We start from the raw sequence: 14,235 nt of genomic DNA, 5'->3' as shown, positions 1-14,235 counted from the left end.
AATGGGTAGATAATGAGAAAAAATTGTGCTGCTGGTGCAGAGCGCGACAGCAAAAAATGTGTATACAAATTTGAACACGATGTTGGACCAGAGCACTGCTGTTGGCGAGGTAAAGTCAGCAATAAAGTTTTAAAAGAGTGTCAAGCTATGTCGGGAGTCAGAATGGTGATGGGACAATTTTGCTTTTTTACTAGAGATTTTAAGTGCAGTCTTTTTGCATCTAAATACCTACTCAGATTTTCTTGTTTCTTAAACTGATTTTTTACAAAATTAACCTAGAAAAGGAATTCCTAAAGTTAAAATTTAATGATGTCAAATATTATGGAAAATGTATTTTATAATGCTTTATATATGCTCAAATTAGAACAAATTGTAAGAAATAAAGACACCTCTTTGTTAAACAAAAAACATCCAACTACAACGTGTGTATTATCTGTAAATTTGTCTTTACAGTGAAACAAAACATTACACAGCTAAACACACATTGCTCACTTTTCCAAAGTGTAGTCTCTAAATATTTAGCAACATTCATCAGTTTCTTGTCTCCCCTTTCCGCTGTTAACCTTGCCGCTGTTAACCTTGCCGAAAAAAGCAAAGTATTTTTCACGTCAAAATGATAGCGAAGTCAAATGTCAAAGAGCCTGATCGTTGGTGAATGGCAAATCACTCGTCGTGATGCTACGTTACTTAACATTTTTGCCTGCTCTTGGCACCAAAAAGAGGCAGCGATAGCAGCTAAATTTTCTAAAGCCGTTTACATTGCGATGGCACTGAGCTTTGGTACACATCCCAATTAATATAAGTATGTATGAATGTAGTACAAGTAAGTTAAGTATTTTTCTTCACTGATGTGTATTCATGCTCCTTAATTTTTACCTGTTTTCCCTAGTTAAAGTGCGGTGCCTGCGGCGCCATCGGACACATGAGGACGAACAAATTCTGTCCACTGTACTATCAAACCAACGCACCACCTTCTAACCCAGTCGCCATGACTGAGGAGCAGGAGGAGGAGCTAGAAAAGACGGTCATCCACAATGATAACGAGGAGCTGATCAAGGTGGAGGGCACAAAGATCGTGCTTGGCAAGCAACTCATTGAAAGGTAGATAATTAGCTTTGTCATTTTAACATTTGTATTAATCAAATTCTGGATTTTTTATTTTCAACATTTGTTATTTTGCAGTGCTGATGAAGTGCGGAGAAAGTCTTTAGTGCTCAAGTTCCCCAAGCAACAACTTCCTCCGAAGAAGAAGAGACGAGTTGGCAATGCTCTGCATTGTGATTACCTCATCGTAAGCAAAAACGGCTTCAGAGCATGTTTTAACAGGAATTTAAATTGAGGCTATTTTGACATATTTTCTTCATACTTCTAGAAACCACACAAGGCAATCCACCGCAGACGCACTGACCCTATGGTGACCTTATCCTCTGTGCTTGAGTGCATCATTAATGATATGCGGGACCACCCTAATGTAAGCATCATTCAACTCCTCCATTAATGTTTGCATACAAAGTGCTGAAGACTTTTCTTCCTCCAGACATACCCGTTTCACACACCAGTCAATGCCAAGGTTGTGAAGGACTACTACAAGATCATCACACGGCCCATGGACCTTCAGACACTCAGGGAGAACGTGCGCAAACGAATGTACCCGTCTAGGGAGGAGTTCCGAGAAGCAGTAGAGCTCATCTTTAAGAACAGTGCCACATACAACGGTGAGACATTGTGCTTTGAAAATAACTTTTGAATTCAAACCATCTTGGGCTGTGCCTTATTGTTTTAGGAGCAAAACATCCAATCACACAAGTGGCGCAGTCAATGCTGGACCTTTGTGATGCTAAACTGAAAGAGGTGCGTGTGACTGTTACGCATTTTATTATTCAATGTCGTATTTCAATGATGGTTAATTAATCATATTTCTGTGTGCCTTCACAGAAAGAGGACAGACTTGTTAGGCTTGAGAAAGCCATCAATCCATTACTGGATGATGATGATCAGGTGGCTTTCTCTTTCATTCTGGACAATATTGTTACCCAGAAGATGATGGTGGTTCCTGATGTAAGTTTCTTACCCTATAACACCTGACTAAATTATTGTATTTGGATGTTCTGGTTTGTTGTTAAATATAACATTAAATAAACTAATTTCCGCCCTTTTGTAGTCATGGCCATTTCACCATCCTGTCAACAAAAAGTTTGTGCCTGATTATTACAAAGTGATTATAGACCCAATGGACTTGGAGAGCATTCGCAAGGTGAGGACTTATTAACTTTGAAACAAACAACATTAAAGAAAAACATTACAAATATGTATCTATGTGTTACCCAAATCATCAGAACATCTCCAAACACAAATACCAGAACAGAGACGTGTTCCTCTCAGATGTTACTCTCATACACACCAACAGCATCAAGTACAACGGTGAGTGTGTTCACCAGTTTGATGCTCGGAAGAATAGAAAAATATAATATTGTTTGTTTTTATGTCTTTGACAGGCCGTGACAGTCCGTATACAAAGACTGCTCTTGATATCGTCAATGTGTGCAGATTGACCTTGGAGGAGGTATTCTGGAGTACTTGGCATCATGAAAAAATCAAACAATTGGTTTATATATGTATCTAGTACAGGGGTACCTCAGTTTTCCTACAGCCCATTTTTGTAGGATTAGGTTATCAACCAACATTTGGCCAAAGTTTTCGTATACCATCTCGGTTACCAAATGGTCAAACATTGCACATACCAAAGTCGTCTGTTTGCCTCCATATCATTTTGCGTTATGTTATGTTTATGTTTACTTAATACATTCACAATTCTTAAAATACACAATTGCAAATAGAACAACAGACTGAATTGGTGTCCGGTATGGTAAAGTAACAATTCTTTTTTAGTCACACAATAGCGTAAAAAGAATACCTGGTAGGCCAAAAAGGCTCAAAAACATAACAAGCCAGCTAGTCAAACAAGCAATTTACTCATAAGCAAGTTCACCAAGCTCCCGATCTCATTCAAAATCGCAAAATCTATTGACTTCCTCATTTTCAGTGTCGCACTGAAGCAGTGTATAGTTGTTACACATGCCGATCAATCGACCACCAATCAGCATTGTTGTTAAGTGTAAAGTAAATTATATGTATATAGCACTTTTCTCTAGTGACTTAAAGCGGTTTACATTGTGAAACCCAGTGTCTATAAGTTACATTTAAGACAGTGTGGGTGGCACTGGGAGCAGGTGGGTAAAATATCTTGCCCAAGGGCACAACAGCAGTGACAAGGATGGCGGAAGCAGGTATTGAACCTGGAACCCTCAAGTTGCTGTTACGGCCGCACTACCAACCGAGCCACGCTGCCCCATGATTTTCGTATTTTGTATGATTCCTGTTAAAAAGTATGTGATTGCCATTGCTAATTAATGTCTTTTAATGTTGATCACAAACGCTGGCACTACATTAATTTTTATTCCACGGCTGACAGGCGCCTAGCAGCTAATTGTGTGTCTCCATAAAGTGTTGAAGTCACTCCACTTAATTAAAAATAATAATCTTATTAACCAAAAAAACTGCATTTCTTAGTATATTAAGTATCATTACCAAAGATTGTATCACTGGAGGACGAGGCTAAACATGTTACACAGCCAAAATGTTACAAGCCAGCAGCAACATGCTAATAACTAAGCTAACTGCTAAGCTAGCTTTAAACAACACCAATAAATAAGTGCTTAGTAAAGTTTAAGAAATATAGATGGAATGACATTGCAGCAGAAAGTAAGTAGATATTAACAAGTAATTAATACAAAAGTAGACTAATACAAATCTATTCATCCATTTTCTACCGCTTGTCCCTTTCGGGGTCAAGGGGTGTGCTGGAGGTACACCCTAATCTCTTCAGATTGTGTCTGCATTGTCACAGTCCATACACAACAGCTAAGGAAGGCCTGGGCAATTATTTTGACTCGGGGGCCAAATTTAGAGAAAAAAATGTGTCTGGGGGCCGTAAATCTATTTTTAGGAACACTAACAAAAAACCTCACAATAATGTCTGATTGAATGCTGAAAACGTTATGACAGACCGCCTGAAAAACGGAATGGAATTGTACATTTTTTTACTGAATGAGACACCTAGAAAGTACATGAAAATAAAGAATGTGGGATTTACGATATTAACTATGAACGATTAAACACTGAATATTGAGCGTCATACCCCCTCTCGATCGACATATTTTACAATCAAGCAAATCTCAAGAAAAAGCCAACGAACACAGCGAAATCTGAACACGAAGGGTAAAAAAAACACCTACGATATAATATATTTGGTATATCATTAAGCTCTAGAACTTTGTTGTAAAAATCTCTTTCCGCGTCTGTCCCTGAAACCCGCATTTCAGGCTGGCCGCTCTGCAAACACTCTGTGGAAACGTTCCCCAACCACACTGCTTGGTGCCTCGACTGAGCTGCTGTGATTTAGATTTCCATAGCAACTAATTAGATTACCATAGTAACTAAAATATCATGCAGAAGCGCAGATTACAACCATTGAAATACTTTGTATAGTTCAAGAATTATGGTCATTTAAAGACATCATTGCACATCAAAATGGCAGCTATGGTTTCCATCTTAAAGATGTAAAAAAATATTTGGGAATGTCTGACGGGCCAGATTGAAAAGCTTAACTAGCTATCCCTGAGTCTTCCAGGCTACATTATACACCCCTGCCCTCCCCATACCCGCCCACGTCAATCGACGCACGGAGAGGGGGGGGGGTGGGTTGTTGGTAGCTGGGTGTATAATGTAGCCCGGAAGAGTCAGGGATACATGGGATTCTGGGTATTTGTTCTGTAGTGTTTGTTGTGTTATAATGCGGATGTTCTCCTGAAATGTTTTTGTCATTCTTGTTTGGTGTGGGTTCACAGTGTGGCGCATATTGGTAAGAGTGCTAAAGTTGTTTAAGCGGCCACCCTCAGTGTGACCTGTATTGCGGTTGAATAAGGATGCCTTGCAGTCTGTTACGTGTGTCTGCATTAGCCTCGTCAGACAATTCTTTGGGCTGGCAACCTATTTGTACAAGCTGTAGAGGGCGCTAGCGGTAGTGCCATCATTGTACGCCCTTATTATTATTCATTGGGTGAACACCAGCGTACATTCGAGAGAATAATTACTCTGGAATTCTGGAGTCTCCCGGGAAAATTGGGAGGGATGGCAGGTGTGACGCTGTCAAGCAGCATTCATATAAAACTCGCAAGCCGCACTAACATTAAATTTTCTTATTAAGGTGCTGGCCGCGTGTCTGAGACCCCTGGTTTATAGATACGCCAAAGCAAAAAAAAAAACTCTGTATGCAGTATTATTACATTATAAATTTCAAAAGAGTTATGTGGCTCCCATTTGTTTTCTTTACTTTGTGAAACGGGTCAAAATGGGTCTTTGAGTGGTAAAGGTTGCCGACCCCTGTTATATAGTATACTGTAAACTAGCAACATCGACAGCATTTAGTAAACCTTCTGAGGTTTATTTCTTGAAGCAAAAAGGATCATCCCACATTTTAATAATTACACAGTAAGTGTATCAAATGTCCTTTTCTTGTGCTTTCAGTATGATGAACACTTGACCCAGCTTGAAAAGGACATTGCCACTGCCAAAGAAGCTGCTCTGGATGCTGCAGACTTTGAGAGTCTAGACATGACCCACATGTCATACATGCCACAGGTACGACACATCCGTCTGGTCCTCTTTTTAAGTTGCAATCTTAATAAAGTCCAATCCTATCCTCTTACTAGTTTTACCAGCTCTCAAAGCAGGGGCAGTTTGGCCATCAAGAGTACCTAGTTTTTTCCTTTAAGGGCCGATTGATGGGACGCCCGTTTATTTATCTACCAAATTTTTTGGTGCACTTTGTCTTCGTATACAAGATCTCTCCCGGTCATGTCAGACAATAGCTTGTAAAAGGTCAAATGGCATCAAATTTGTACAACATACAGATTCCCAGCCCTTTTTTACTCTGTCACCATAAACAGAATTTAAAGGCAAATTCCACCCTGTAATTTGTCAGCATCTGGTTGTGTAGTTGTTTGTGTTCCTGCTTTTTGAAGTATAGTGTACAGGATCGAACCCCGGCCCAGATTATGTCACTAATTGAAATACAGTTGTCCCTTGTCACATTGTGCTTCAATAATTGTTTCTTCACCAAATGGCAGATTTTTTTAAACACATTTTTATTATTTTAAAGCGTATTCTACAATTTTTGGTCCTATATTAATCCTTTATTAAGCTTAAAAATGGCTAGATAGACTAAAAATAACAATACTACAGTCAAATTGGCCATTAGGGGAGACTAAACCAAACAGAGTATTGCTGTTCAGTATTGTGGCCACTGATTGTCTCAACCTCAAGCAGTGTATTTGATTAGAAGAGTAAAAAGGTGACTAATTGGTGTTATATCATGTCTAGAGGGCTCTCTTAACGTTAAACGTATTTAGGAACAGATTTTTTTTAAATAATTTTGCTGTGAAAAAATTTGATTTATAATAACTGATTCCCTGAAATGTGTTTATCACAGTCATGTCCAGAACCAATTCAACATCAATAAACTATGGTTGGAATAAAGTCCAGTGTCACATACTTATTTGCTTTATTTGTAATAAAAAAAAAAAAGTTGTTGTTATTTTTGTCATTTTTGCACTACAAATAAATGATTGAACAATTTGATTACCATGTATTTGTATTAGTCCAAAATAAGCATTGGAGTAAATTTAGGTCCAAATAAAATAGTATGAATATCGGGGCTTTCCAGTGGGCCTATCCGGACCAGAAAGTCGAGGCCCAAATTTCTGTCCCAGTCCGCACGCCCCTGTTTCAAAGCAAACATAAATAAGCATAGAAAACTTATTCCATAGAGTGTTTCTTTGCAAGCACAAATGTCTTATTGATTTGAGCACAATGAAACATACTACTGATGTTTCTTGTGCCCCTAGTATGATGACTTGGATAAGGACATGTCCTCAGCCAAGGGGTCTTTTATGGACTTGCAGAGGCTCAGTGCCACATCTTCGCCATACATAGCACAGGTATGACAGCAGTCTGGTCCACATAATGATGAAACACCACACTGACATCAAAACTTATCCAGCTTTCTCTCGAGTTCTACTACTGCCTTTACTATTTCCTCTAAAAGCTTTTTCCCTCAGACTGTCAAGTAGTGTCTTCACTGTCTTGTCTCCTTTCTTGCCCACCTTATGTGCTTCTCCTTCACTCCTGCTGTCACACCGACATCTCCGTTGTGTGTTTTCCCCTTTGTTGGCCAGCCTGCTGATCTGTTTGACAGCAGTGCGTCAGGCCTGTCCAGGGCGCCCGCCGGTCTTTTCTCTGACGGACCTCTAGGGGTTGCTGGTGAGAAAAGGGTGGGGTAGGTATGGAGCAAGACAAGGCTTGCCTCCCCAGCTCTCCTCATTCATCCCCTCTGACTATCCTGTCTCTGAAGAAGATGTTGTTGCGAGAGCGCTGAAACGTTATTTCACTGCTCCTCAGGCTCGCAGAAGGAACAGAGAAGAAGAGTCGGATGTGGATATTGAAGGCTTTGAGGAGGAAGATGATGGCAAACCGAAAACACCTGCTCCTGTGAGTTGTACTACTGTATTATTACCTCCAGTAAAGAGGTTTACATCACTGTTTTCTATGTGTTTTGTTCAACCATTCACAATAAACTTTGTGGACAAGCATGCATGGGTCAAGGAAGACCTCTCTTTAAATGTTTTATAACTTTCCTGCAATAAATACAGAAATTACGTGAGTTTAGTATGGTATATTTTAAAAAAAAAAGGAGGGGGGGGCGCTATAGAGATGTATACATTATACACCAGTAGGTGATGACAATGACTTCTCCCTGGGAAAGTCAAAGCTTTTCTTTGTGACACTCACGCCCACTCATGATTCAGAGAGATGCCGCTTGAAAATGTTTGGCAAGGTGACAAAGTTAGTTTTTTTTTAAAAGTTAATGTGAAGATAATATAACCAATAAAGCAGAGTCGTCATCATCGAGTAGCTAAGAAATATAATTTATATTACTTTTTTTTTGTTTTTATTATCTTTCACTGTATTCCAGTTTTTCTGTTGTAGTTTTCACTGATTTGGGGAAAAAAAGGGACAGATTTTATTTTAGCAAGTCTTAATTAAGAATGTTGTGTATTTTTGAGTTGATACTAGAGGTAGGACTCTTTAGGAATTGATTATAAATTGATTATTTATAAATCTTTAATTAATATATTTGGATTGTATTATATTGTATATTGTTAATATGCAGTGGAACCTCGATTTACAAAGCCCTCTATCTGTGAACCCTTTGATTGACAGACCTTTTAATCGTTTGATAACGCCAAGTATGCCTTTGTTTGCGAACCATGTCTTTGTTCAAGAACGCTTGGCAGGCAGAATAGAGGGCTACACATTGTACAGCAGGCGCAGCCTTCTACTCGCTTTTGCACAGTAGTTTTCCTAGTCATGTCTCAGCACATGTGCCTTTTTATGTATTTTTTTCCTCTATCGACAAGTTTTTTCATTTTGCTAACTCAATAAGAGTCCCAAAAAGCCAACAGATCAGGCTGAAAGTGATTGTCTCTGAACATGATTGTATGATTGTCTCTCCTGATTCATTAATCTACTTGCTAAATTACTCTTCTTAGCTGGTTGTTTTCTGCTATTAGCCTTTTGTTTAAGTGTACAAAGTATTTATTATTTTCTTGTTCACTACACATTCCAACTATAGTTAAGCACCACAGCTAGAATAGGTTCTCCTCTCCTCCTTTGTCCTCCGTGTTTGTTCACATTGATCCAGCAAACACATAATGTTAAAAAAATGTCAGCTAATGGTTCTTCCTTGGTCAATGAGAACCAAACCTAGAACTAACATTTAAAGAAAATGAGCATTAACTTTGCTTAAACAATTGTATGTAATAAAAGAGAATAAGGAACCAGTTTTAATATAATGTTGATTTTGCCCTGCGATGAGGTCGCGACTTGTCCAGGGTGTACCCCGCCTTCCGCCCGATTGTAGCTGAGATAGGCACCAGCGCCCCCCGCCACCCCAAAAGGGAATAAGCGGTAGAAAAGGGATGGATTGATAATGTTGATTTTGTTAAACTGTCAATAGCACTCACCAGTCACCATAAATACAATAAAAACTGTACAGTTAATACATGTGATCAGAGCAGCATAAAACTTTGATCAGAACATTCCTATTTACGCCTTTTTTTTTTCTAAATTCTGGTCTGTTTGAATTATGTAGATAGAGAGTATTTTTGTTGTGTTTTTTTCTAAATTAATTAAAGTAATGAAATGGTATTATAGTTTCATTTAAAGTCCTTGTTGTTTGCTTAATGACACCCCTGTGTGTCCCCTTTTAGGCTGAGGATGGGGAAGGAGAGCTAGAAGACGACGACGACGATGACGAGGAGATGTTGCTCCCTCCTCGCAGACGCATGCACAACCGCCAGGATGAGGATGAGGACCGCCGATCCAACTCTTTGGCCCATGCCAGCGTGTTATATCAGGATCTGCTCATGTCTGACGGCGAGGACGACGCCAGTGAGGAGGAGGGGGACAATCCATTCTCATGTGAGTGAAGAGAACCTAACATTCCATACTTAGAAGTGTTACCAAGACTACAATGCACTATTTTAACTGGTCATCTTTCCCATTCTTTCTTTAGCCATTCATTTGTCTGAGAGTGGCAGCGACTCTGACAGAGAGGTGGATGTACGACCTCCACCACCACCACGGCGAGCACAGGAGACGGCGCGCATGGGCATGGAGCAGGATGAGAGTATGATGTCGTATGAAGGGACCGGGGCTGATGACAGACACCACATGGAAGACAGCATCATCAGGTACAAGGAACTTGAGTCTCTCATACTATTAAAGCAGTGGTTAGCAAACCTTTTTTCAGCTCAGCCACTCATCATCCAAAGACTGACGGAAATCGGACAATTTGGTTTATGTTTTTACACTGTTTTACTTCTCAGTTATGGCAGCTTCGAGGAGACCGAGAGCCGCAGTCAGATGCAGCCCCTGAACAGAGGAAACGCACACGACGATGGTATCAGTGAGGAAGAGGAGGAAGACGAGGACGATAACGCACAAAGGAGAGCAGCAGCTCAACATTCTCAGGTGAGGCGTTTAATTGAGGATAAGGAGCGATAACAGCATTATGGCTATGGGATGGTACCGAATTCGGTATATATATAAAAAGTTTTTATTTTTTTAAGAAAGAGCTTTGTCGTTATTGGTTGATGTCAACATTTTGGCTTTTTTCTCATTTTGCTTTTTGCCATTTTCCCAATTTTTCCTGTTGTTTTCTTTTGTTGTTGTTTTCGATTTTTGTCATGCGCCGAGGCCCAATGACAATCGTGCCACGGGCCACAGATGGCCCCTGTGCCGCAGTTTAGAAGATAACTGTTTATGGCCATTATAGTCTTAGTACCGTGGTATATTTGCTCTGGTCACACATGGGAAGCGAGTCACATGGTTTTTACGTCAGCACTGGAATTAGTAAAATCAGTTCTTCACCTGGCGGGTTTTTCCTGTGTGATAGAAGAGGGGATAATTGGGGAAATCCTTTCTTTAGCTGCCGCCCTGTTTTGTCATATATTACTGCCTTTGCGCATGTCAATGTTTAGTTTTGTATACACAATAAATCAACACAAAATCCGTACTTGGGCGTAATGTTCACGGAGTCTCGTATGCTCACCGTCGCAGATGAGCGCTAATGGTCAAGGACTCGTGGTTGAGGGAATCATTTTTTGAAGTTGGATGCTATATAATTTCCGATTTGTTGCAGCAGTCTTTGTTGCGGCTCGATGATTTATGAGCACATCATGCAATGCGCGTTTGCAAGACAAGCAGGTGTAGCTCGAGGCCGCCTTCGGAGTGTGTGGCCGCGGTGTCGAGAGCAGCTGAACGAGACAGAGGCGTGCAGGCGTGTTTAGGGGTTATAATGCGTGTCTGTTTGTGGGTTTGTTGGTTATTCTTCAAGTGGGGTGTTACTGATGTCATATTAAAACTTTTTTTTTGTAATATTTTCACAATCGACCAGTAGTATACCAAAGATCGACTGGTCGATCACGATTAATGGGTTGGCCACACCTGTGTTAGGTAGTGTTACAATTTTTATTACCAGCAAAGCAAGAATTAGGCGCTCAAAAGTACAGTATGGCTCTACTTTTCAAAATGGGCTAGCTCGATGCTAATTTACATTGGATTTGCCATAGATAAACATTTGCTTTAGCAATTTTACATGGTGACTTCAACACCTCCAAATTTGGTAATGAAAACTACAACTAAGATGCACGTTACAATCAAACAGTTGGTGTGCAATAAGTACAATACTTACAGTTACACACTTTGTAGGTCGCAACAGGACCTTTTAAAGTGACTAGTCTGGTACATTGCCGCTGAATGGCAAAGACTACTTTGCCTACACACTACTGCCATCTAACGTCTTGGATTTGCAAAGGAATGCAAAAATCTACAATATAATAGTCACAAATGAGACACATAAGTGTAAGAAAACCACATTTTAAAACTGGACAGCACAGCGAAGTGTTTAGTGTTAAATGAAACATTTTTTAAAACAATTTACATTTTTTAACACATTTGAACACACACAAAAGTACTGGGAATTGGTAGAGGTGAGTACCAGTATTGATTCCCGGGAATTGGTAATGTAACGATTCCAATGTGCCCTAAATGGGACGCCATCCATCCATCCATCCATTTTCTACCGCTTATTCCCTTTCGGGGTTGCGGGGGGCGCTGGTGCCTATCTCAGCTACAATCGGGCGGAAGGCAGGGTACACCCTGGACAAGTCGCCACATCATCGCAGGGCCAACACAGATAGACAGACAACATTCACACTCACATTCACACACTAGGGCCAATTTAGTGTTGCCAATCAACCTATCCCCAGGTGCATGTCTTTGAAAGTGGGAGGAAGCCGGAGTACCCGGAGGGAACCCACGCATTCACGGGGAGAACATGCAAACTCCACACAGAAAGATCCCGAGCCTGGATTTGAACCCAGGACTGCAGGAACTTCGTATTGTGAGGCAGACGCACTAACCCCTCTGCCACCGTGAAGCCCATGCTTTTTTTTTCCTGTTCTGGTTACTAGCGTTTACATCGGTTCCCATCCCTTAATATAAACACTGCACCGCACAGATAATATGCATTTATAATATTGCTATCAAATATTTTGGCTCCTGTGTAGCTAAATGAGGTTACCATAGAAACAGCTGTGAGTGTAAATCTGCTGCACTGTCATTTCCTTTTCTGGCCTCCAGTATGAAGAGAAGGAGACAAAATGGTCGTTCATGGACTTGGAGAGACACCACACAACGCCAGCACCATACACACAGCAGGTAGGCTTACAGGATGTAGATGGGTTTTTTTTGTTGTTGTCAGATTGCCTGATCTGACACTGACACTCTCTTTTGTCCCAGCCTTGGCAGATACCAGCAGACGGCAACAGCGAGGAGGAGGAGGAAGATGAAGAGGAGGACGCGCGCAGGAGAGGCCCTGCCGTGCTCTCTCAAGTCCAGCTCAGTGAGGACGAGGAGAGCGAAGAGTTCAGGTCGATCGGGGGAGACAGTGACATGGACACGGACTAGAATCAAGAAAAACAGAAATTGGAGATGTTGTAAATTCTATCATGCATGTTTTATAGCTTCTTGCACTATTAGTGCTCACATTGTACATTTTTTATTTCACATTTTGAGTTATTAGGTCCCCTAATGAATACTGTACAGTTGATTTTCAATATGTTTTGATAACTCCTCTTACCTGCACCACCCAGCTTAAAAAACAATAAACGGGTTGTGAGATATGTTTTTAAATATTGTCGTCAAATGACTGATGTTTGTCAAATAAGTCAAAGTCCATTGTAGAGGAGTACATCTTGAAGTTTTTAGTCCAAAAGTGAACATTTATACCGTCACTGTCCTTGGGAGAACTAAAGCAACATTATCAGCATTTTTACTTATGAAAAACAATATTTAGACAGGCTTTATGATCTATTTTATACAGAACTGCACTATTCAATTATATAATGTAAAAAAAATGACGTGTTAGTCATCTTCAGGTATTTCTCATTTATTTCTAAAAAAAAACCAAAAAACTTCCAATTTCTGTATTTTTAACTCTAAATCCAAAACTACTCAAAATATGTATTGGCCCATCTCAGGCAGGCGTATTACATTGTACAAAGTTCCAAATCTGAAAAAATGTGACTCATATGAGTAACAGGAGCGAGTTTTTAGCATAGAATTAGCAAATACTTGCAATATAAACAAATGGCATTTACACTTAGAGCATTTTGACAGTATTTGCATCAAGTGATTTTGACAATAAACATTTCGGTACCAGGACTATGTAGCTCTTAATCCTAGTCAACATTGAAGTATTAAATATACAAAAAAAACCGTCTAAACTTACTTTTCTGCAAGATGCATCTTCCTTTGGAATTTACCACAGGGGGTATCAAACTGGTTTATATTTAAGGTCACATCACACTGAAGCCTGGCCTCAGAGGACCACTTGTTTCAGAAAATATATATGAATTATAATGTATAATATCCTCATAATTACACAATTCCCTATCCATTTGATTTTTTTTTTCACATACAAATTGATGGATAACATATTTGCTTTCAAAATCATAAGTCAAGGGGATAAGCATTTTATTCTAACAGAAAATGTTATAATAATACTATGTTACTAATACAGGTGTGTCGACACCCTTTACAACATACTAAAAAGTCAAAGTATGTGGGACCATTCTGATATATTTTTATTTGATAAGAAAATGCTATAAACATACATGACATATAGCTGAAGATAAAACTTAGTGCCAGCTGTGTTTTATAGGTGACAAAGTGTGCAGTTATTAATCATTACAGATGCAGTTAAAAAAACAACAGTAAAAATGTTTAAAGACATAATAATCAAAATCTAAATTTTTTATACTATTATAAAACACTGTCAGCGTCACTTATAACAAGAAGCTAACCTTAAGTTTTGTCTTTAAATACAGAATGTATAACATCCTTTTTCATCTTTTTTTCTTAATGAAATAAAAAAAAATCAAACTAGCCCCCACATACTTTGACTTTTCAGTATGCAACCCTTTTCGGAAGAAGTTTGGACACCCCTGAGTTATTAGTATAACGTTCTTACATTACAAATTTGTATTTGTA

The 14,235-nt window shown here is 39.4% G+C and overlaps 1 protein-coding gene across 2 annotated transcripts in view; it reads left to right on the top strand.

Annotated features, from left to right (window-relative positions):
* taf1 (TAF1 RNA polymerase II, TATA box binding protein (TBP)-associated factor) overlaps nucleotides 1–12,876 on the top strand; it is a 33,307-nt gene extending 20,431 nt beyond the window's left edge. For both annotated transcript variants that reach the window (XM_061897697.1, XM_061897696.1), the window contains exons 27-43: nucleotides 890–1,101; nucleotides 1,183–1,291; nucleotides 1,373–1,471; nucleotides 1,538–1,715; nucleotides 1,784–1,851; nucleotides 1,936–2,058; nucleotides 2,162–2,254; nucleotides 2,337–2,421; nucleotides 2,496–2,563; nucleotides 5,587–5,700; nucleotides 6,966–7,058; nucleotides 7,519–7,608; nucleotides 9,390–9,600; nucleotides 9,695–9,872; nucleotides 10,008–10,152; nucleotides 12,325–12,402; nucleotides 12,484–12,876. In XM_061897697.1, the coding sequence (XP_061753681.1) occupies nucleotides 890–1,101; nucleotides 1,183–1,291; nucleotides 1,373–1,471; nucleotides 1,538–1,715; nucleotides 1,784–1,851; nucleotides 1,936–2,058; nucleotides 2,162–2,254; nucleotides 2,337–2,421; nucleotides 2,496–2,563; nucleotides 5,587–5,700; nucleotides 6,966–7,058; nucleotides 7,519–7,608; nucleotides 9,390–9,600; nucleotides 9,695–9,872; nucleotides 10,008–10,152; nucleotides 12,325–12,402; nucleotides 12,484–12,651 (2,112 nt within the window). In that variant the 3' untranslated portion in view covers nucleotides 12,652–12,876. The remainder of the gene's footprint in view (nucleotides 1–889; nucleotides 1,102–1,182; nucleotides 1,292–1,372; nucleotides 1,472–1,537; nucleotides 1,716–1,783; nucleotides 1,852–1,935; nucleotides 2,059–2,161; nucleotides 2,255–2,336; nucleotides 2,422–2,495; nucleotides 2,564–5,586; nucleotides 5,701–6,965; nucleotides 7,059–7,518; nucleotides 7,609–9,389; nucleotides 9,601–9,694; nucleotides 9,873–10,007; nucleotides 10,153–12,324; nucleotides 12,403–12,483) is intronic.
* The last annotated feature ends 1,359 nt before the right edge of the window (nucleotides 12,877–14,235 follow it).

This window comes from Nerophis ophidion, linkage group LG04 (assembly GCF_033978795.1).
Source record: "Nerophis ophidion isolate RoL-2023_Sa linkage group LG04, RoL_Noph_v1.0, whole genome shotgun sequence".
NCBI classification, from domain to species: Eukaryota; Metazoa; Chordata; class Actinopteri; order Syngnathiformes; family Syngnathidae; genus Nerophis; species Nerophis ophidion.
This window is presented reverse-complemented; position numbering and strand designations above follow the sequence as displayed.